General features: G+C 42.4%; 1 protein-coding gene across 4 annotated transcripts in view; it reads right to left on the reverse strand.

Annotated features, from left to right (window-relative positions):
• CNTNAP5 (contactin associated protein family member 5) overlaps window positions 1–21886 on the reverse strand; it is a 593632-nt gene that overhangs the window by 82094 nt on the left and 489652 nt on the right. For all 4 annotated transcript variants that reach the window (XM_053258168.1, XM_053258161.1, XM_053258176.1 and 1 more), the window contains 2 exons: window positions 14415–14654; window positions 8781–9005 (listed from right to left, as the gene is read on the reverse strand). In XM_053258168.1, the coding sequence (XP_053114143.1) occupies window positions 8781–9005; window positions 14415–14654 (465 nt within the window). The remainder of the gene's footprint in view (window positions 1–8780; window positions 9006–14414; window positions 14655–21886) is intronic.

Here is a 21886-nt window from a genome sequence, read left to right on the forward strand (position 1 = left end):
AAACATGTGCAGCAAGGAAGAACACACACAGCATTCCAGATGAAAGTAGCATGGGAACTTGTGCAGAGAAGGGATTTTCACCTATCTCCCCTTTTCTCTGAACTGCTCTGTACCACCAGAAAAATATGTCCCTGAGAGTCGTGCCACCATCAGGGACAAAATTTTGGGTGGCAGAGAGCACTTCAGAGGGGAGGATACATTGGCAAAAACTCCACACTGTTTAAATCTGAAATGCAGCATATTGCATGTGTTGCATGTGCTCTTCCTTTGCGGCATGCATGCTTGGTTAATCTGGATGTCAGCCACTATCTTTCAGTGTAATCTGCCTAACAATGTTTGCAATGCTTACCTACTTAAACTACTCCACAAATGCCTGAACAATATTTAGTACTTCAGTTTTGTTTATCCAAATTGCTCACCCACATGCTTTCTCTCACACTCTTTCAAAGGGGTCACAAACAAGATAATTTGATGTCTAATTAGTCTAATATCCTCTAGCAAAGGCTCATAGTCTATGTACTTAAAAATGGTAAAAGGTGCTTTAAAATTTGCGCTTTGTATTAATGATTCAGGGATGATCACACATGTTTAGTTGTTATGACTGTAAAACAAAGGGACCAATAGCTACCCTAGCACAGTTAACTGGGAATACAAGGCTGGAATCTTGTGTAGTGGTGATACTTAATAACTCATTACTTAAAGGCTTTACTTTTCAAAAAGCTATAAAAAGTGTTCTTTTCTCGGGAGGCTTGATAATCCTGGATTTGCATAATGAACATTTACAAATCTGGTCCTGCACATGCTGAGAAAGCATAACTTTTATAGTATCGCAGGATGCACAACCAAGATCAATTAACACAAATCAGTCCTAGCATGCCTTTACCACCTTCTTTAGGCGCACAGTCAGGATTGCTAGACAAATGTAGTTGTATGGGCTCTTCTTCCTCACCCACTCTTTCCAAGCAATCTGTTTCACAGTCCAGAGACATACCATCTAGTGTTCCTAACACATCTCTTTGTGACCCTGGCTGAAGGCAGATCCTTGGAGAAACTACAGTAACATGAAGATAAATGGCCTGCTACATCTAATCTACTGCTTGGGATGCATATGTAGGGGGCGGGGGAGCCATATTCTGCCTGCCTTGTGCTGCCTACAGTTAATAAAGTGGTAGAGAGTCGGAGCTCATAGTTAACTGGGTTTTATCTCAGATGGCAGGTGTGAACAGCATTGTGCTGTCAGGAGTCAGTGTGCAGATTAGTTACAAACTGTTTGCATTGCTTTCACCTCTCTCTATGATCCAATCAGAGTGATTTGGCTGCTGAGTTTGGGTGTCTTTTGCATCTGATGGCCCTTCACTAAACCGATGAGCCCTAAATGAAGCGGGGGGGGGGGGATCCACAAATGCAGCTAATGAAAAAGGCACCTTTAAACTCTATATCATCTGAACAGTAGATAAAGCTATATGCCAAGTATGGTCCTTGACTAAGGCTTGGTAGATATTGCTGCCTTGCATTCTCAGGGATTCAGAATGCTATCTGTTAACATTAGATGGTTTGATTAACATTTTTCCTAGTTCTGTATCTACACATTTTTCACAGCTTCATGCTTAAATTCTCAGCTGTTTTTAGCACTAGTAGCAATTGCTGAACATTATAAATATATTCCTAACAACAATAAGACAATAAACGTAGAGGAGCTTCACACAAGCAGTGTGAAGCACTGAAAGGAGGTCTGTGGGAAGAGCGGGTTTCCCTGGTTTCCCAACCCTCCCTGCAGATTATCTCTTACCTGTCCCTGGGCAGGTGGATCGCCCACCCAGATGAGTGGCGGATCTCCTAAGGGCTGCCCGCGGCTCTCCTAAGGGCCGCCCGCAGCTCAACTGGCAGCTCTGGGGGTTGGGTGCAGGGACGCGCCGCCACATGGTGGCCCACCCCACTATAGCCCCAATAATGCACCATGTGAGTGCTATCAGATCTGGAACACCTATCAGATGCACCTAAACCTGTAACCTTTCTTTATCAGAAGCTTAAAGACATAGACAAGATTGACATTAATTATATCTGAAATCTTTGGAATAATGATCTTGAATATCTTATTCCGTTACATCATTGGTGGGTAGCTTTGAATGTATAGAAACACATCTTTTTATTCTTAAGGTTAATACAGCAGAAATTTTTATTTTGTACTCATTGGACACCTCAGAGAATGTTTAATAAGGAATGGTTACAGTCAAACTCCTAGATGTTGTGGGTGTAATTTGTATGACATAACAGTTACACAAATGATTTCATCTTGTCCGGTTATTGTTCCATTTTGGTTTGAAATACATAAGATTAACATGACTTTGCAGCGATCATTACTTGTCAAGGACATTCATGTTGTTTGGGGATACATCCCCTGCATATGGAATTTATAACTACATCAAAAATTATGGATCTTTTTGTGCATGGGGAGTTGGCAAAAGATCATTATACAGCACTGGAAGGACAAATGTACTCCTAAATTGCAACTTTGGATAACCATTATGTGTTCCACGTCAGCATTTGAGAAGTCCCCACCCACCAAAGAATGGTAAAGAAGAGGCATTTTCAGCAATTTGGTCCAAAGTAAATGAACTGTCCATGTTTTAAAGAAATATACCCTTAGAAGAAGGTATCCCCCCACCCTTTTTCTTCTTCTTTTCGCTCAGCAAGTTATGTTTATATCATGTTAATGATGAAGGGTTTTTTTGAATAATCATCCCCCCCACTTTTTAATGTTATATATACAAATTTCCTGTCCTTGATATATGATCATGGATTGCTGTAATCTTTAGTTGAAATAAAAAGCAAAGGGGGAAATAAAGGAAGGGAGTGATCTGTTTTTTGGATAGGGAATTTTAAATGAACTGCTCCAACTAAAGGGCGAGCCCCTATAAATGCAAGTCCTCAATATGCTGGGAAATAAATAAATAGGCTACCATGGCAGATCTGTACTAGAAAGGATATGAAATAAACAGCTTCAGCAAAAGCCATGGATGGGGGGAACCTTTCCCCAAACCCAAACAACCAAATTAAGAATATAAGAGAATATCCACCTTTTAAATATCTTATTCTATATTTTTAATTTATTTTATAATAGTTAGTTACAAGTGGGATACTTCCAACCTGATAGCACTCAACCACAGGCGCGTAACAACGATCGGGCAAGGGGAGACAGTTGTCTGGGGGCCCCACTGCCTGGAGGGGCCCCCCAGAGGCACCTCACGTGGCTCCCCATTGCCCCCTGCCCAGCCCCAAGGCCCCTCAGCCACTTGCCCTGTTCGCCATCTCTCCTGCTTGTTCTCCTGGCCGGCAATCGAGGCAGCAGGCAAGCTGCAAAGAGCTCCTTTTCTCCCGCCTCTCAGCTGATCGGCGGGTGGGCGGGGCTTCCACGGAGGCCTCGTGTAGGCCTCTGTGAAGCCTGAACTCGAGTAGGGACCAAGCCAGCCAGGAAGGAGGAGGCAGCCAGAGTGGCCATCACTGTTCTCTGCCGCAGAAGACCCCCTGCTGCTAGGTAGAGTGTGAACTCCTTTTTGTGGTTACCTTCCCCGCCCGCAATATATAGGCATCTGCTTGCCATAGGGCTTTGATATGGGGGGGGGGAGGGACTGAGAAGTCTCTGAATATTTATTTTTAAACAGCTTGGAAAACTTGCTGGCTTAAAAAAAAACTATCTAAAAAGTCCTATAAGTGGCTTGTTTCATGGCAGAAAATTACAAAAACTTCTGGAAGAAACAGTATTATATTTCATTCATTCATTCATTCATTCATTTATAAATGCACTTATGTTCAAGTTGTTTTGCAACCCAGAAGGTCTGAGTGAGAACTGAGAAGCAGGTGTGGTGCTTTTATTCTATTTTATTTTTCTTGTGTGTGAACTGCTCTCCAGTAACTTGCAGGGACTTCAGGGTAAATCTGGCCAAAGTGTGAATGCAGCACCTCCATAATTCCAGAGGAGAAGTGTGTTAAAGGGCTTTAAAAGCCTGGTGTGGAAAACCTCCTGCAGTCAAACTTGACTGAATTTGTTCGGAATTCTGAGAAAACAAACATAGGCTCACCCTGCATGGTTGAAAGTCTCCTTTGCTAATCTGCAGCAAGGGGTCCATTTTAATAATTAGTGTTGCTAGTGTGTTCTAGGCATTAAAAGTAGCACAAATGTATAGTACTCAGTGTATATCACTGTATATTGTGACGTGTGCGTGTGTGTATTCAGTGAAATGTATTTCCAGGCAGCATACTTATTTTGAAATATCAGACTTAAATCCTTGGGGGCCTGGGGTGTGTGGAGGCCCTGGACTGAGTGGGGGGGCACCATTTTAAAATCTCGTCTCTGGGCCCACTCCAACCTTGCTACGCCCCTGCTCAACCATATATGTTCATTATTGGATTATAAAGATCTACCTGGTGCCTTCAAAATGAGGTGAATAAATACATTATAATCTAATTAGCATGACAGTCTACACTGTTATCCAGTGGACACATGTCCCTCCTTTTTGCAATGACACTGAACCTTTTTTAACCTTAAGAGCTCCAGGTAAAATATACTTAAATTATTTCTAGACACATTTAGTTTACATAAATAAATCTTGAACTTTTAAGTTCAGACTCTTGTTCATGTGATACAGGATAATACAAAGATTGACACTTGGCAGGGTTTTTCCTTGCTTGCCTGGATTGTATATCAGCCTTGGGATTTCAAGTCTGAAATCAGCTGGTTATCACGAACAGAACCTGAGTAGGAGAAACCTCATACCCAAGTTCAGGAGCTTCATGGATTCCCATTTTCTGACTGTGTGTGAGTTAAAAACAAGATTAGAGGTGGGGAGCATGAGCCTTTGCTAAGCCCCAGCTTCGTAGAGTGAGTACACCCTACCCAAATTCCATTCCCAGCTTCAGAATGACATAGGAGGAAAAACCATCCTACCCAGCTGGGGCTTAGCAAACGATCAAGCTCCCCACCTCTGACCTTGTGTTTAACACACCCAATCAGAAAATGGGAGTGAGTTCCCAGACATGGGTAGGAGACTTCTACTCAGGTTCCTATCATGAGAACAAGTCTCCTATCCCTCACCAGGAAGTTTTTCACATGGGGCTTTTAAAGCCCTTTAACTCATATCTCCTCCGGAATTGAGGGGGTGCATTCACATATCGGTCAGATTACCCCAAAGTCCCTGTGAGTTATCGGGGAACAGTTCACACAAAATTCAGGTTTTTCACTGTGCATTAGCGTGTAGCTTGATATATTTTATCAGGGTTAAAAAATTCACTTTTTGCATCCGTTTTTTGGGACAACTTCAAATTCTCAGTAAATCCTCCCAGTAAACTTGTGGTAAAACCTGTCGTGTGTAAAAGTCTCAGGAGCTTTCCCGGACAGCAGGCTTTACTGCAGGTTTTCTGTGAGGTTTTACTGCGAGTTCAAAGTTGCCCCCCCAAAACCAACACAAAAAGTGGATTTTTTAACCCCGGATATAAATTGGGCTACACTCTAACGCAGAATGAAAACCCCAAATAGTGTGTGAAGGGCTCCCTGATAGCTCACAGGTACTTTGGGGTAAATTTGGATGTGAACGCACACCTCCATTCCGGAGGAGATGAGAATTAAAAGTCAGGTATGGAAAACTTCCAGCTGTCAGCTAAATAGAAGTATGAATGAAAGTTAGGTTGGTAGATAGCCTATATTTTTTACGGCTACCTGTATGGGTGATGTTGGAGACAAGATGCCACTTATTTTTCAACACAGAACAACTATCTCTCCTTTCCTCTATTTTTCTTCAGAAATCATGCACACACCCTCTCCATTGATAATGTATGCATCATACAATTCTCCATACACATTGTTCACACATCATAGAATTGGCATAGAGGCTATTGCTTCCTTCACCCACCACCGTTTTATTATTATGCGAGTACGGACTATTGCTAGAGATGGATAATACCAGCAAGACAATAAAAGGAAGCAGTCTGGCTTTCACATGAAAATAGCCTTCAACTGGAAAGTTCCTTTAAAAGCTAGAAAGCACTCGAATACCCGACAAGCAAAGCAGCTACTCTACTTTTAATTGAATTCCTCCTATTCCAGTCAAAGAAACGAACCTCTGTAAAATCAAGACAAAGAAAGTCGTTTGCATAGCATACTGCAATCTTCCTGAGATATCCCAGAGGAACTAGTAACACCTTTCATTATCACCTTTACCACTATTGTAGATATTATTATTCATAGTCTATTTTATGTTATAATAGCAAGCATAAACTGAAAGTGTAGAGGAAAAGCAGTGTATCACAAGGCTATTTTTAATTTGAATAACTTCATTTTCAATGAGGCTAAGTGGGAAAGAAGGTACACAGAGAAAACTGACAAAGCCATGAGGAAATGACAGAAATTGTGGGGAGGAAATGTTGACAAGGCAACTTGCACCACAATAGCTCTGCTGAGAATGACTTTGACATAGTTTTGAAGACAAGCTGAACTGAATATCTGCAGCATAGGCTGAATATGTTACTGGTTCAAATGACCCAATTACTGACAAAAACCCTTGCCTCACTTCTACAAGCTTCACTAATAAAATCCTCATGGACATTTATAGGACAAAATTACCAAAAGAACCAAGAAGGCTAATTATAACAATCTTCCCTCCCCAAACAGTTAAAATTCTAACTTGTTCATGTCACATGGTCAAGACATACATGGGAATATCTCAGTTCCACCAGCTACTGTTCTATGCACCCTTACTTAGAGAGGGGTTAATAGTGCTGTTAATGCTATAACTATAACTTTTCTATGCTGTCACCATCATTGCCATTTAAGAAAGTGTGCATGTGGTGACAGCTACCAGCCTGGATGGCTTTAAGAAGGGCTGAGCTAAGTTCATGGAGGAAAAGTTTATCTGTGGCTACTAGTCTGAGGACTATAGGACACCTCCAGCCTCAGAGGCAAGATGTATCTCTAAATATCAGTTGCAGGGGAGCAATAGCAGGAGAGAGGGTATGCCCTCTCCTCTTGCCTGCAAGCTTCTCAGAGGCATCTGGTGAGCCACTGTGTGAGGCAGAATGCTGGAGTAGATAGGCCTTGGGCCTGATCCAGTGAGGCTGTTCTTATGTTATGTTCTTATGTTCATGGCTGTTGGCAACTTCTGTTGGGGGATGGAAGACTAGGACCCGCAGCTTCATGCACAGACAGTTGTACAAACAAGTAGAGAGGGAAATGGGGATGGGGGTTGGGCATATGCACAAACACATTATGGATATTCAAGACATTCCATGGAATTTCCATGAATATCCAAGACGGGGAAGGTGTCCAGTGGAACTAAAGGAACATGTCCCACATATTCTTGATCATATTCTATTGGATAATGAATTTAAAAAGCAAGGCAAAAATAACCCCATAGCACCCTGAAAAATTGGGAGAAAGGAATGTTATAATAACTTGGTATTATTTGTTTGTCCCTGCAGTGATCAGCCTCCCCTCCCTCTAAAGAGTTAACAGGGAGTGAACCCTTGTCTCGACTGAAAGGCTGGTGAACTCCAGGGCAACCAGTCAGTACACCAGATGGGTGAGACCTGGAGAGCAGTTGCTGGGAATTCTGGGAACACGAAGGGCAGTCTGTGCTGGAGAGAAGCACTTGTGGAAAGTGAGGGGCATGGAGTTTTTGCACCTTTATGGTCAAAGCCAGCATGGAGGTTTCTCTCATGGAATAACTGCAGATCCTTGAAAGACAGGATTGCAGGAAGCTTGATTCTCATCAGGTCTTTTGTGTGTGTGTGTATCTTTGTGTGTGTGCTTTGCATATTCCTGTTTTATTTTTGTTTACCTGCAAAGTAATTAAAATAATATATACTAGCCTACTCTCAACCCACCTGGCATTGCAAAAGACTCTTTAAACTTTTAAGCATGCCCAAATGCAACCTGAAACTGAAGCCTAAGACAACATATTTTTGTAACCTACTGAGTATTTTTGATTGTATTTAAAACCTAAAAGCCTCAGACAGAAGCAATCTGTAGTAATTAAATAAAACTGTGGGGTTTTTTGTTCTTTTCTTTTTACAAGCTTCTCAGAGTTGGTTTTTGACTCAAGAAAAAGGGAAGGCAGAAAAGGGATCTCTCTGGTGCAAAAGAATCCTCAAGAGCTCAGCAGCTATCACTTTTCTCATCACGTTTAGGCCTACAGCTACATGTGGAAGGTTTTTGTACTTCTGCAATAGCAAAATAAAGAGAGTTTTCCCTGGGATTCCACCCCAAGCCCAGGGAGGTTCAATCTCTGTTGATAAGTGGCGTGGTTGGTGGCAGCATATTAATTCTACCAGAGATATAGATTAGTTTTATGAGAAGCCCAGCCAGGCAGCTCGCCAGGGATGATTCAGCATTCTGACCCCCTCCCCACCCCCACACCATCACGTGAGCTGCTCTGAGACAAAGGCTTTAATTGGTCAGTCCCCCGAACTGCCTGGCCTGTGGAGAAAATAGATTTCAGCTGGACAACCTAAAAGTAAATGATACCACACAACCTAGAGGAATGAAAAATCACAAAACTGTTCAATTTCAGAAATATAATTATTCAGAGAATGTCATTATGCATGGCACTGGAAGCCAACTCAAGGGGTGAAAAACAAAACACATCAATCAAATAATTAAATGTATGATGGTTGATGGCAGTATCCTAAAAGTGGAGCATTTTCACCCACTTGAATTCAGTTTTGTATTCTCATAAACTTCTAGTGCAGCTCCACTGTCACAGGACCTTTAGCATTGGATCCATACTCACCATTCTTAGAGAGAATAACAGCCAAATAGTCATGTGAGGAGGCATTGATGTAGAACAGGAGACATGGAGCATGTGCTGTCAGGAAGGTAAAGGCAATGTTTTCCTTGGACATAGAGGCATCTGCATAAATCGCAGAAGATGAAGAACTTGCATTTTTGGTCACAGGATAAGGCTCCTGAAAAATGTAGGTAATAGAGGTGCCAGCTTCGAAAAGTGCAGAGACTTCTAAAAATGCAAAGAGAACGCAAGAGATAAGTGTGAAATGTAGACATTTTAAAAATGTCAGCATCAGCAAAAGGCCTGAGTCAGAAGAATAGATCTGAAATCACCTGAGAAGTTGTAATGGACCTTTAAGTCAACAGGCGTGTCTTAGTTTAGCATGCGGGGGGGGGGGGGTCCTGGGGTTTGGGGGGGGTTTGCTCACATGAGAAGAACTACAGCAAGACAAGAACAAGTTACAAGTAAAGCTATCTGAACTAGTAAATTCCAAAGTCACTCTAAGGATATATATTTTATGGAAGTGTCATTTATTTACAAAAAATGTAAATCAGGTCATCAAAAGATGTTTTGCTGTCGCAAAAGAAGGGACAATACAACATAAGACAACATGGGCAAAGACTAAAAGATCATTCACACGACCATGCTGGAGAGGTCTGGTAGAAAGGAAAGCTTCTCCCTGCCTCCTTGCACATGATCTACCTTCCCCTCAAAGCCCTGCCACTCACACGGCACATGAGTGGTGCCACGGTGAGTGGAAGAGCTGGGAGCTGGAGGAGGAAGTCCTCTGGCATCCCACAATGCACCACACCAGGAGCATGGTGCATTGGGGGATTTCTCTGCCGCTGGGCGCTCTTGTTGCCCAGCTCTGTGGATGCTCAGGCTGCACGCAGTCCGAGAGTTCACAGGGAGTGGGGTAGAACGGAGCACCTGCACCCTTCTACCTCACAATTAGCCTGGGTACAAAACCTGGGGTATCCTGGTGAAGAGTACCGGGATCAGAACTGATTCTGGTGCTCAACACGAGCAGCCCTACCTAGGCCCTAAGCCCTGGTAGGGCTGCTTGTTTGAACAACCTTTGAGTGTTATCTTGGACACACAGTGCAGCTTCACTCTCCTCCCACATGGAGTAGCCAGGGGACCAGCCAAGGAAAATGAACTCTGGGAATGGTAGAATGCAGGGATCAGATCCTCTACAGGAAATGAGTCATAAAGAGGCAGAGTTCTTGGACAAAGACAACATTCCAATTTGTGGATATATTTTTCTGAATGTATGACTTAGACCTCATTCTTTGGATACCTGAGGATTTGCAGTAACATTTTCAAATATTTAGAGTATAATTTTCAATAGTGCATGAAGCAATAGCACAACCTTTTACTAGTCCTTCTCCTAATCTCTGATTCACACATTACAGTTTCTGCAATGGCCATCTCTATGGAAAGCTGAAAAAGATTGCTGATGTGACTCATTTTGATAAACGGGATACAGGTTTGTTTATTTGATTTGTTGACTCCTAATTGGAGGCTTAGTATAGATAACTATGAACCCAGATTCTCTCTCTCTCTCCTGCCTCTTTTCAGATAGGAATTTGGTATTTTGCTAACAGTTGTTCTGAGTAATCCAAGCTCTATTTCCTTCAGTGGGGGCTGCCAGACTATAGCAGGTACATTCTGGTTCCCCAGCCTATATGCAGGACATTTGTAATTCAAGAATAGCAAGTAAAACTGAAATGCTCAAACAGATCCTGGCTGTGATTTTAAGACAGAAGAAGATTATGGAGGATTATTAGGACATTCCCAAAAGATCTCTTCATCTGAAACATATGTTCTTTTCTCTCTCCCTCTCCTTCTCTATAAGCAACATCTGTTGAGAGATGGCTAAAAGGCCATTGTCTTCAGGCCCCTGAAAACCATTTCCCTTTTTTCCTATCTCATTTTACTTACAATTGCCTGACTGCTGAATATTGATTTCCCAGACTGCTCCCAAGGTGAGTGATAAGATGAATCTGCCTCACAGAGTTGTCCTGCATGAGTCTGGCAAATAATTAGAGCTTGATGGAGTGTTCTGCCGAAGCCTTGAGTTCAATGAAATATGGGATTTTGATTGTCCCAATAATTCATATATGACTTATGTCTGAATGGTTAGATTGGTTGGAAAAACCTATATAGCTTCTCTCATCTGTTTTGGGACTGTGGAAAATGGTTAATTTGTTGTCCTGCAAGATACATTGTATCTAAGAAAGCTGGATGGAGCAAGAGGCAAGAAATCCTTTTCATGGAGAAAGTTCTACCTGATTCCCTGGCAGCATTGGTTGGGTGTTGTATAGATAAGAAGCACAATGGCTGATGCTTCTCACACTTCAAAGGTGCCCTGTGGAGATGGAGGTTGGAAACTAGCTACGCTTCTTCCTTCTATATCCCAGCGACAGTGTAGGGTGAGGAGCAGCAATTTTTACTGCTATCCCCTCCTTCCTAAAGAATTATTCACTTTCAGGAATGTGTCCCTGAGAGGTGCACAGCCCTCAGGGACACTTTCCTGACAGTGAATTGTTCTTTAGAAGGGAGGAGAGTGCAGGGAAAATGGCTCCTCCCATTTTCCACTGCTGCTGGACTTCAAAAGAAGGAAGAAACATGATTACTTTCCAGCTCCTTGCATTCCCACAGGACGTCTTCCATTGTTGTAGCACTGCAGGGAATGTCAGCTGTCGCCACCACTACTCTTAAAATATAGATATACTATAATTTGATGTATTATTAATTCAATATAAAAATATTTATGTAAGCTTTTCAGCCCCCACCCCCCCAAAGTTCTCAAAGAGGTTTACATTGCAAAAAGTATGCAAAAATGGTGCTCTATACAAAGGGACTCAGAATTGGGGTGGGGGTGGGGTAATAATGGAAACACTAGGTGGGCAGTTGCTCTCCCCTTGGTAAATATACAAGGAACCATCACTCTAAAAGGTTGCCCAGTTAGCAGGGAATAGGAAGTAGTTCGCCACACAGCACACTACTAACGTATTCAAGAGGGGTAGTCATGTTAGTCTTTTGCAATAAAAATAACAGACTCCTGTGGCACCTGAAGGACTTACAATGATTATGGCAGAAGCTTTCAAGAACTAAAGCCATAAAAATAAAATTCCATAATTAATTCATGGAATTCACCACCACAAGTGTAGTAATGGCAACACATTTAGCAGAAAAGTGGTCAAATGCTTCCTGGTCTGTACATGTCAAGCTGCAAGTAAAGGACCATGTATCTGAATGTTCTCCATGAGACAAAACCTTTTCTGAACCTACAACAAGCATAGTGAGCCTAACTTTCACCATAAAAGGTTGATTTTCTATGTTCTGGAAGCTTAAAGAGGGAGCATTCAAACATGTACATTTGAAACAGTACAGTCAAGGCAAAGCTGCCTTTTGAATGTATAAATTACGCTTTGTTGGGTTTAAAAAGGATTAGCCTTTTATAGAAGACAGGTATCTCCACTGCTATTCTCCAGGTTATTAGCTATAACAGCCAAGAGTGAAACCTCCATGGTCAGAGGCAGTTTAACTGCCTCATGAAAATGATACTTTTGAAGACAGGATATACCTAGGTAAGTAATCCAATGACAGTGATTGCAAGGTGCTAGAGGCAAATATGAGCTTCCTAGGGGCATATAGCTGGACAGCCTTTGAGACAGAGCCCACTGGATGACCCTTTGGTCTGATCCAGTAAGGCAACTCTGTGATTTTAACTGTGTTTCCCTTGACAGTTTTGACTATTATCCACTAACACAGTTTCCTTTAAAGAGCAGTCAAGCCTATAATTCCGTCAGAGGTTTCCTAAATGGTGTTATAGGCAATGCTTGTCAAAGCTGAGCTGTTATATCAAATCAGAACCTCTTCAAAAGCTCCTCTGCAAGATAAGCTTCTAAAGGAATCAAATGCCTATCTACTTTTAAGTCCCATTGATTTCAGTAGAGAAGTTAAGGGTGTGTTGCAGATGGCCCTGGTGGATGTTTGGCATAACTTTGGACATTAGAAAGAAAAGCTCTGCCATAGGCTATGCAAGTGAATTGTGCTCCCCCTTTTTATAATGTGAAAAAGCAGTAAGGCATGCACTTCCTATGAGGACAAAATGCATGAAATCTCACACCTCTTGAACTTGTCTTCCAGAGGCTTATGGGGAAAATGAGTAAATTATGACTATATATCTATATCTATTAGTAGTGTGCATGGAACCATCTGGCCCAGTTCGGTCTGGCCCCCCCATCAAACCCCGCCAGGTCCGGTCTGTTTCCCGGACTGGTCCGCAATTTTTTTTTTAAAAAATCAAATTATTTTTTAAGTACCTTTAGCCCCTTCGGGGGGCTTGCTGAGGCTGCAGTGTGTGTGTGTGCATGTGTGAGTCCACGCAGGTTCCCTCTCCCCCCACCAGCCTTCTTCATCACCGCTACGGAGGCCCAAAAGAGCCGAAAATGTTCATTTACCTGGCTGTGGCAGGCCGCAGTGGTGATGAAGAAGGCTGGCGGGGGGAGAGGGAACCTGCGCGGACTCACACCCACACCCACGGCATCAACAAGCCCCCCCCAAAGGGGCTAAAGGTACTTAAAAATAATTTAATTTTTTAAAAAATTCACAGACCGGCTGGACCGGACCTGGTCCGACAGAACCAAGGGGGTGGTTCGGTTTGACCTGAACCCCCGGACCAGACCGCCGGACCGGTCCGCACATCCCTAATATCTATATCTATATATCTATAACTAGATCTATCTATCTATCTATCTATCTATCTATCTATCTATCTATCTATGAATGAAAATAGTAAGCACAAATTGTTTGTGCATCGTTTTGGTGCTTCTACTGTAGGGGTGTGCATGGAACTGCCAACTGCGGTCTGGCACTGGGGTGGGGGGGGTACCTTTAAGAGCGGCGGGAGTGTTTACTTACCCCTCCCGCCGCTTTCCTGCTTGGCACCGTAATCTTCAAAGTAATTGGGGTGGCAGGACAACTCCCTGCCGCCCCTTCCCCGACGTTGCTTGCAAAAAACCCCAGCAGTCCTTTGCCCGCGCTTGTCTCTGTGACAAACGGGAATGCGGCGGGAGGGGTAAGTAAACCCTCCCGCCGCTCTTAAAGGTACCCCCCACCCCCAGACTGAACCACCCAGCTCCGGACCGATCTGGACCGGTCCGGAGGCTTTTTTTAATGGCCTCTGGACCGGTCCGGGCCCATCCCTATTCTCCTGGATATCCAGAGCCACCCTCAGTTCTGACCATTCCCTACATCCCAGATTATCTGTGGGCATATTGCTCTCTCCCTATCAATTCTGGGAATGAAAGTCTAATTCCAGTTTTCAAACTTCCTATTCCCTTGCCCCAACATTGCTTTCATATTCCAAATGTGCATTCTTGAAATGAATACCTATGCATTTCAAACTACTGGATCTCAAATAAGTCCTATTTAACTTCTCCAAAAATAAAAATAAAAAGTAAATTTGAGATTTTAATCATCAGGTTTTAATAATCAGAAAACATCATTAAAATCTATATTTTTCTACAGTTTGATAATAGTTTACATCCAGTTAATTTATATAATAACTTCTGATCAACTTTAGCCTCACAGGAGAAAAATTAAGAATCCACAACAGAGCCATACCTTCTCTGCAGAATGGTCCTTCATATGCAGAACTGGTGCAGTCACATGAGTAGCCATTGACTTTCTCCACACATTTGCCTCCATTGTGACAAAGGTTACCATAACTGCTGCAGTGCCCGGGACATCCAGGTTTTACACCAGCGGTCACTTTGGCCCTTTCTTCAAGGTCAAGTGTCTGCCCATTTAGATGGAGAGAGCGAATACACCCCATAAAACCTTTCTGTCGGGAAGCTGTTCCCCCTAGGATAAGAGAGGCAGAAAGTACAGAAAGCTTTCATTTTAATCACTGACCCTTTACAAAAGTAAAGCCCTTATTAAAGGATTTCTCAAAATGTTCAGTATGAAGCCAGTTCAGAAATTGTATAATGTTATCCCCAGTGATGCTGTATTGATGTGCTAAGGTCAGGGGAGCATGAAGGGCGCATGTAATCTTGGCCTCTTATATCCAGTGGGCTTCCTTTTCAGCAGTCTGGTGAGAGTCCAACATGTAGTGGCAGCATAAGAGAAGCCAAATTCCAGAATTAAATAAGATGGGCACTAGGTTTTCAGGCTTCATGTGTTTGTTCTCAGCCACTTACAGTCATAGAGCTGCTAAGTTAACAGCTGAGCAATATACTTGCAAGTTTCAAGTGATAGCTCATAGTAGGCCCATAGATGAGTGCATGCCTTGCTATATCATGTCCTAGGTTTCATCTTTGCCGCAAAGTACAGGTGAAACTCGGAAAATTAGAATATCGTGCAAAAGTCCATTAATTTCAGTAATGCAAATTAAAAGGTGAAACTGATATATGAGACAGACGCATTACATGCAAAGCGAGATAAGTCAAGCCTTAATTTGTTATAATTGTGATGATCATGGAGTACAGCTCATGAGAACCCCAAATCCACAATCTCAGAAAATTAGAATATTACATGGAACCAAGAAGACAAGGATTGAAGAATAGAACAATATCGGACCTCTGAAAAGTATAAGCATGCATATGTATTCAGTACTTGGTTTGGGCCCCTTTTGCAGCAATTACTGCCTCAATGCGGCGTGGCATGGATGCTATCAGCCTGTGGCACTGCTGAGGTATTATGGAAGACCAGGATGCTTCATTAGCAGCCTTCAGCAATTCTGCATTGTTTGGTCTCATGTCTCTCATCCTTCTCTTGGCAATGCCCCATAGATTCTTTATGGGGTCAGGTCAGGCGAGTTTGCTGGCCAATCAAGCACAGTACACTGTATACTTTTCAGAGGTCCGATATTGTTCTTTTCTTCAATCCTTGTCTTCTTGGTTCCATGTAATATTCTAATTTTCTGAGATTGTGGATTTGGGGTTTTCATGAGCTGTACGCCATGATCATCACAATTATAACAAATTAAGGCTTGACTTATCTCGCTTTGCATGTAATGCCTCTGTCTCATATATCAGTTTCACCTTTTAATTTGCATTACTGAAATTAATGGACTTTTGCACGATATTCTAATTTTCCGAGTTTCACCTGTATATCTAAGATACAAAGTTAGGGGAAACGCTTAGCCCCGGAACATGAAAGGCTCCTTATGTCTTTACTAGAAAATGAAGGTTGCATCTGCAAGCTCAGACATTCCTGGCTGCCACTGGAAATTCCTCCAGCCCCAAAGAGTTAGAGTAAAAAAATGAACTCCCCTACTTTATCAAATTACAGTATATCTATATGATGTGTCCCATATTTAGATTTATGTTTCTGACTTCCATTGGAAATCCTCTGTTGCCTCTCCAGTCAAAGCATGGCTCAAGTATGTGAAGAGGAAACTCTTACTCATCTAAATTCTATCATGTGCCCATCAAACATTTTTTGTAATCAGGTGGATTGGGTTTGTGCATACCAAATTGTCAGTTTCAATGTGGGACTACCCTAACAATTTTCATATCACTACTGACTGTGCAAAGAGGCACCCCTTAAAGTGGTGGCTGGCTCTCTTATATTTAGCAGGAAGGTAGCAACAATTCCTATTCATCCCAGCACAGTGTCCCTTACTGTGGCTGTTGCTAGTGTATTCCTTGTGTTTCTTTTTAGAATGCAAGCCCTTTTGGGATAGGGAACCATCTTCTTATTCCTTTGGTTTTATATATCATTTAGAGAGCTTTGTTGTTGCTGCTGAAGAGCAGTATATACATTTTATTGGATAGTAGTATTTATGTATGTATGTATGTGATTTCTATACTGCCCTTCCAAAAATAGCTCAGGGCAGTTTACACAGGAAAATAATAAATAAGTAAGATGGACCCCTGTGCCCAAAGGGCTCACAATCTAAAAAGAATCATAAGACAGACACCAGCATCAGCCACTGGAGGGATGCTGTGTTGGGGGTGGAGAAGGCCAGTTACCTGGTGCCTTTTTGCCAAGTTAGCAGAGGTTAGTAGTAGTAGTAGTAGTAGCAGTAGTAGTTTTCATGCTGCTTGGTGCCCAACTGGGCGCCATGGCCGGTTTGCCCCAGCCCCCCTGCAAGAAGCACGAGGCTTCAGGGCTTCTGATTGGCTAAAGGGCTCCTGCAGGGGGCGGAGCTTTGGATATGCTACCAGATCTGACACCGGCAAGCCTCAGTTCGTCTCTGGAAGGCACCCTCCCTCCCTCCCTAAGGTACATTCTGGGTTTAAGCTGGTCATCTTTTGGGGCCGGGCAATAATTTTTGGGGTGTTCACCTGATTGGCTGTTTGTGCATGTCCTTTTTAGCCTGCCCTGTACTGTACTGTTCTTTGGTTAACTAGTTAAGTTTATAACCCTTCCCGGTCACAATTTGGCAAGTACAGTGTAGTGGGAAATGACATATGAGGCTGGAGAACACTTTCAGGCAAGCGTTTGTCTATAGGTCAGCCAGGGCAATTCTCTAGAGACTGCACGGCTCAGGGAGACCTGCCCTGGGTTGATCTACTCTGTCAGGTTAAGCTCCACGGAATCTCTGAATGGCTACTGGGGGGTGCTGCTATGGCAGAGGCCTCGCCTTAGGCCAGCTGCTATGGACAAGCCCCCACTCTAGAGCACTGGGGCTACCTGGAGCCAAGGTGTGCCGCCCTATAACATAGGTGAGGCATGCCCTGGTGGCGCATGCTTGGTCATACCACACTTTATGGGGTGGAGAGCCAATCCCTATTAATAAGTTGATTATGAGTTAATAAAATCGTGGTCCTTATTTTATACCAACACTCTGTGTCTCATGTCTGGGCAATGTGAGGCCCAGTGATCTTTATATGCCCAATACTGTACAGTGTTCATGAAAAATGTCCAGTTTGCATTCTTGGCATCTAGGGAACAATATTCCAATAGATTCCTTCTTGCAAATGTACTTTGACACTGTTGGTGCAGAGAGAATTTCTGTTAGCTTCATCTGTATGTACTTGGTAACTGAACCCTTGTACAATTGCATTTACATGATGTTCAGAGATAGTGTCTCTATCTCCATTTGGAGATCAAAATAAAGATAATGACATATCTTAGGAATATCCAAATAGAAGAATTACAACTGCAATAACGTAGGGTTCTTCTTCCCACACATGACAGAAGCATCCTCACAAAAGGTAAAACCGTGATCTATACTACTAAACATGGTTTTCCCATATTGTTTTCCTATATTGATGAGAAGCTCAAGCAATTGCACTAAATGCTGGGCAGGATCAAGTGAGAGTAGTAAAAGTTCTCCAGCTAATCTATGGTGAAACACTTATTGAACTAAGAATGAATGAAGCACAAACATTCTATGGTGCCACTTTTGATACTAAAGAGGGTAAGCAGAGGGTTATGCTGCTGTGACTAAAGTAGCATCCTATGCTAGGCAAGTATGTGACATCTCCCAGACCTGAAAATAGATGAGAAGAGGATCCCATCACAGGCCTCATCATGAGCCAGGACTAGAGGCAGATAGGACACCCTGGGGCACCCCTGAGATCATATTCCAAAATTATACCCTTCCCAGGGAACCTGGAGAATTTGGGGGCTTCATGTGTCACAGCTGGGCTCACTCCTAACTATGGACTCCTACAATCATAATCCATAAGCATGGATTTCTGAACAAGTACATTTTTATACACTCACTGTCACATATAAATATGCCTTAAAATGTTCCGCACTGACAAGCAGAATTCAAAAAAGGACAAACAAGTGGTGGATAGAAAACTACAAATGATGAACAGGTGGATCTGCCTAGCAAGCAGATGGAGGTGCTAAGCAAATTCTGATTTTCCTTGCTAGAAAACATTACTTCTAATTTCCTGCCAAGTTTCTGATGATGTTTTCATTCTGTCTTTACCTAGTCTGCCTGTGTTTCCAGTCCTGATGCTGGCCATTCCAACCTGCTGATCAGCATCAGGACTGGATGCCGATCATTTCAGCATCAGTCAGGGACTTGGTAGTGGGCTTGCACACTTCCCACTAACAAGTCTTGATCTTTCTGAATAGCATCCTGAAGTCTTGATCTTTCTGATAGCATCCTGAAAATGTGTGCAGCTCAGAGGCGTAACTATAGGGGGGGCAGGGGGGGCACGTGCCCCAGGCGCCATCTTTTCTGGTCACGTGGGGGGCGCCACCATGACCAAATTTTAAAAAAAAATTAATTTTTTTTTGTTAATACAAATGTTTCCTGCTCAGTGCAGCAGCGCTACAGCAGTCAAGGGAGCGCGTCAGTGCCCCCTTCCCCATGAGCGGTCCCTTCCGCGCCGCCTGCGCCCCCCCCCCCATTGCTTTGCTGGCGCCTGGCGGCCAGTCAGTGGCCTGGCTTGGTGGCGGCGGCGGGCACTTGTGAGGAAAAACCTAAGTATAATGTAGTATGTGGGGGGGGGGCGATGGGGGGGCACGGTGGGGGGGCGCCATTTCAGTGCTTGCCCCGGGCGCCGTTTTCCCTAGTTACGCCTCTGGTGCAGCTAAACAATAAATAGCTATTAAACTGGTTTCACATCAATTAATGAGAGGCAAACTGTGCTATGTCTTAAGCTTACCAGGACAGTGGCAAACAAAACACCCCTCCCTCCTAATTAATTTAGGATTAGTCATGAAATTAACTGGGCAGCATCAAACGAGAGGGGTGATAATTAGTCCAAATTGTGGGACACACACAAGATATCAAATTATACAAAAACCTGTAGCTTTGACTACTTGTGTCTGATCTTGTTTTAAATTTCCATATGGCTGTGCAGATTGAAAAGTGGGTTTGAGACAGACACAGTCCTTGCTCCAAATTTTATCTCAACTACTCACTTTCTGCCAATATAAAATAATAGAAAACAACAGTAATCTATCTGCCTGGTAAATTATTATTATTATGCTATTTACACACAGTCTCCCAGATGTTATTGACTGGATTTGGTACTTTAATTATTGAGCCCTTTCCAAGGGTCTAGGATGACTATAGAAAAATTAAAGATAGCGTTGTAGTATTTGTGCTGTCCCGAGTAGTGTGGCCTTCTGTAGTTGATGTGTTGTAATTTTATCGATGCCCAAGGTGTCAAGATGGTGTTCAAGTTCTTTTAGTACTGCACCAAGGGCACCAACAATTATTGGCACCACTATTGTTTTCTTTTTCAAGAGCTGCTCAGTTTCAATCTGAAGGTCCTTGTATTTAGTTATTTTTTCCAATTGTTTTTCATCATCTCGTCAATCCCCTGGGATCGCAATATCAATTATCAAAACCCTACTCTTCTCGATGACTGTCAGATCCGGCGTATTGTGCGCTAAATGCCTATCAGTTTGTATTTGAAAATCCCAAAGGATTTTTGCCTCCTCATTTCTGTGACCTTCTCAATCAGATGATTCCACCAATTCTTGCTTGCTGGCAATTTGTAATACTTGTAAAATTTGTAATACTTGCTGGCAATTTGTAATACTTATAAAAGTCCCAGTGGATCATCACAGCAACTTTATTTTGTCTTTCCTTATAATCAGTCTGCTCAATTTTCTTACAACAACATACAAGGTGCTCAACTGTCTCATCCGCTTCTTTGCATAACCAACACTTACTGTCTTTCTGGGTCTTATCAATTTTTGCTTTTATAATATTTGTTCTTAGTGATTGTTCCTGGGCTGCAAAAATGAGACCTTCCATTTCTTTCTTCAGTGTCCCCTTCTTTAACCACCTCCATGTTGTGCTATTGTTGACTTTCAATTGTATGTCATCAAAGAACTGACTACTTATTAATCATCATCATCATCATGTAATACATTTATATACCACCCCATACAAAATGTCCCTGGGCAGTTCACAATATATGTAAAACCATAAAAACATTAACATAATTAAAAGAATTTAAAATACAATAAAAACTCTAAAATGAAGCTTTAAAACTATAAACTAAAAGCCTGACTAAACAGGTATGTTTTCAGGTCCTTCTTAAAAACATTCAGAGAAGGGGCAAGTCTAATTGCATTGGGAAGTGTGTTCTAGAGTCCTGAGGCAACTCTAGAAAAGACCCTGTTTTCAGTCGCCACAAACCGAACCAGTGGCAACTGCAACTGGACCTCCCCAGATTATTTTAACAGACAGTTGGTTGATGAAGAAGAAGGTGCTTTCTTAAATACTTCAAACCCAAGCCATTTACTTCATTCATTTTGAGAATGAATGAAGTAAAGAAAAGCTACCAGCCACAAAGCCTTAGGCTATAAGTTAGAATCCTTACCATCAAAGAGTGTATACATTATAGAGTGACAAGTTAATGACTCTGAAGGAATAGGAATAATAAGGATTTATTAAGTTACATCCTAATTCTGGACCCTTTTCGTGACATAGAGGCAATTGCTGATCTACAGCAACTCAGAATGCACCAGCACAAAAGTTACCCTTCTGCCTTATAGCCCAAACTGATGTAAGAACATTAGATATCAGCATGAGAGGCTGCAGGGTCATGGTTTCTTCATGCAAGGAACAGTACTGTTACCTATGTATAATCTCACCAGATTCGTTGATGGGATACCCAAATACCTTGACAGCAAATTATAGCTATACACACAAACACACCTTCTAATTAAGTAAAAAGGAGAGAGGAAAGGAACAAGATATCTCTTTAGTGTTTCATAAGCTGCTTGCATCACACGAGTCTCAGTTTTTTAACCTCAAAGTGAGAAATCCATCATCTTGTTGAGTAGAAGTTCTTGACTGAGCTGATACCAGTTCATTCCACTGAAATGACCCAAGACAAATGAGTCCATTGAGTCAAAATGCTTATCTTCTAGCAGACTGTTAAATGCCTCAAAGAGTTCTAGTTGTCCATTAAGACCCTAAGAAACAGTAGGGCAGCCTCTACTCTTTCCTCACACATTTACAGAATCAGCATAGGAATATAGGAAGCTGCCTTATACTGAATCAGACCATTATTCATCTAGCTCAGTATTGTCTACACTGACTGGCAGTAGCTTATCCAGGCCCTACTTGGAGATGCTAGGGATTCAACCTAGGATCTTCTGCATGCAAAGCAGATGCTCCACCACTGAGCTACAGTCCAATTCCTAAAGGTGACATATAT

The sequence above is a fragment of the Hemicordylus capensis genome, chromosome 1 (assembly GCF_027244095.1).
Source record: "Hemicordylus capensis ecotype Gifberg chromosome 1, rHemCap1.1.pri, whole genome shotgun sequence".
NCBI classification, from domain to species: Eukaryota; Metazoa; Chordata; class Lepidosauria; order Squamata; family Cordylidae; genus Hemicordylus; species Hemicordylus capensis.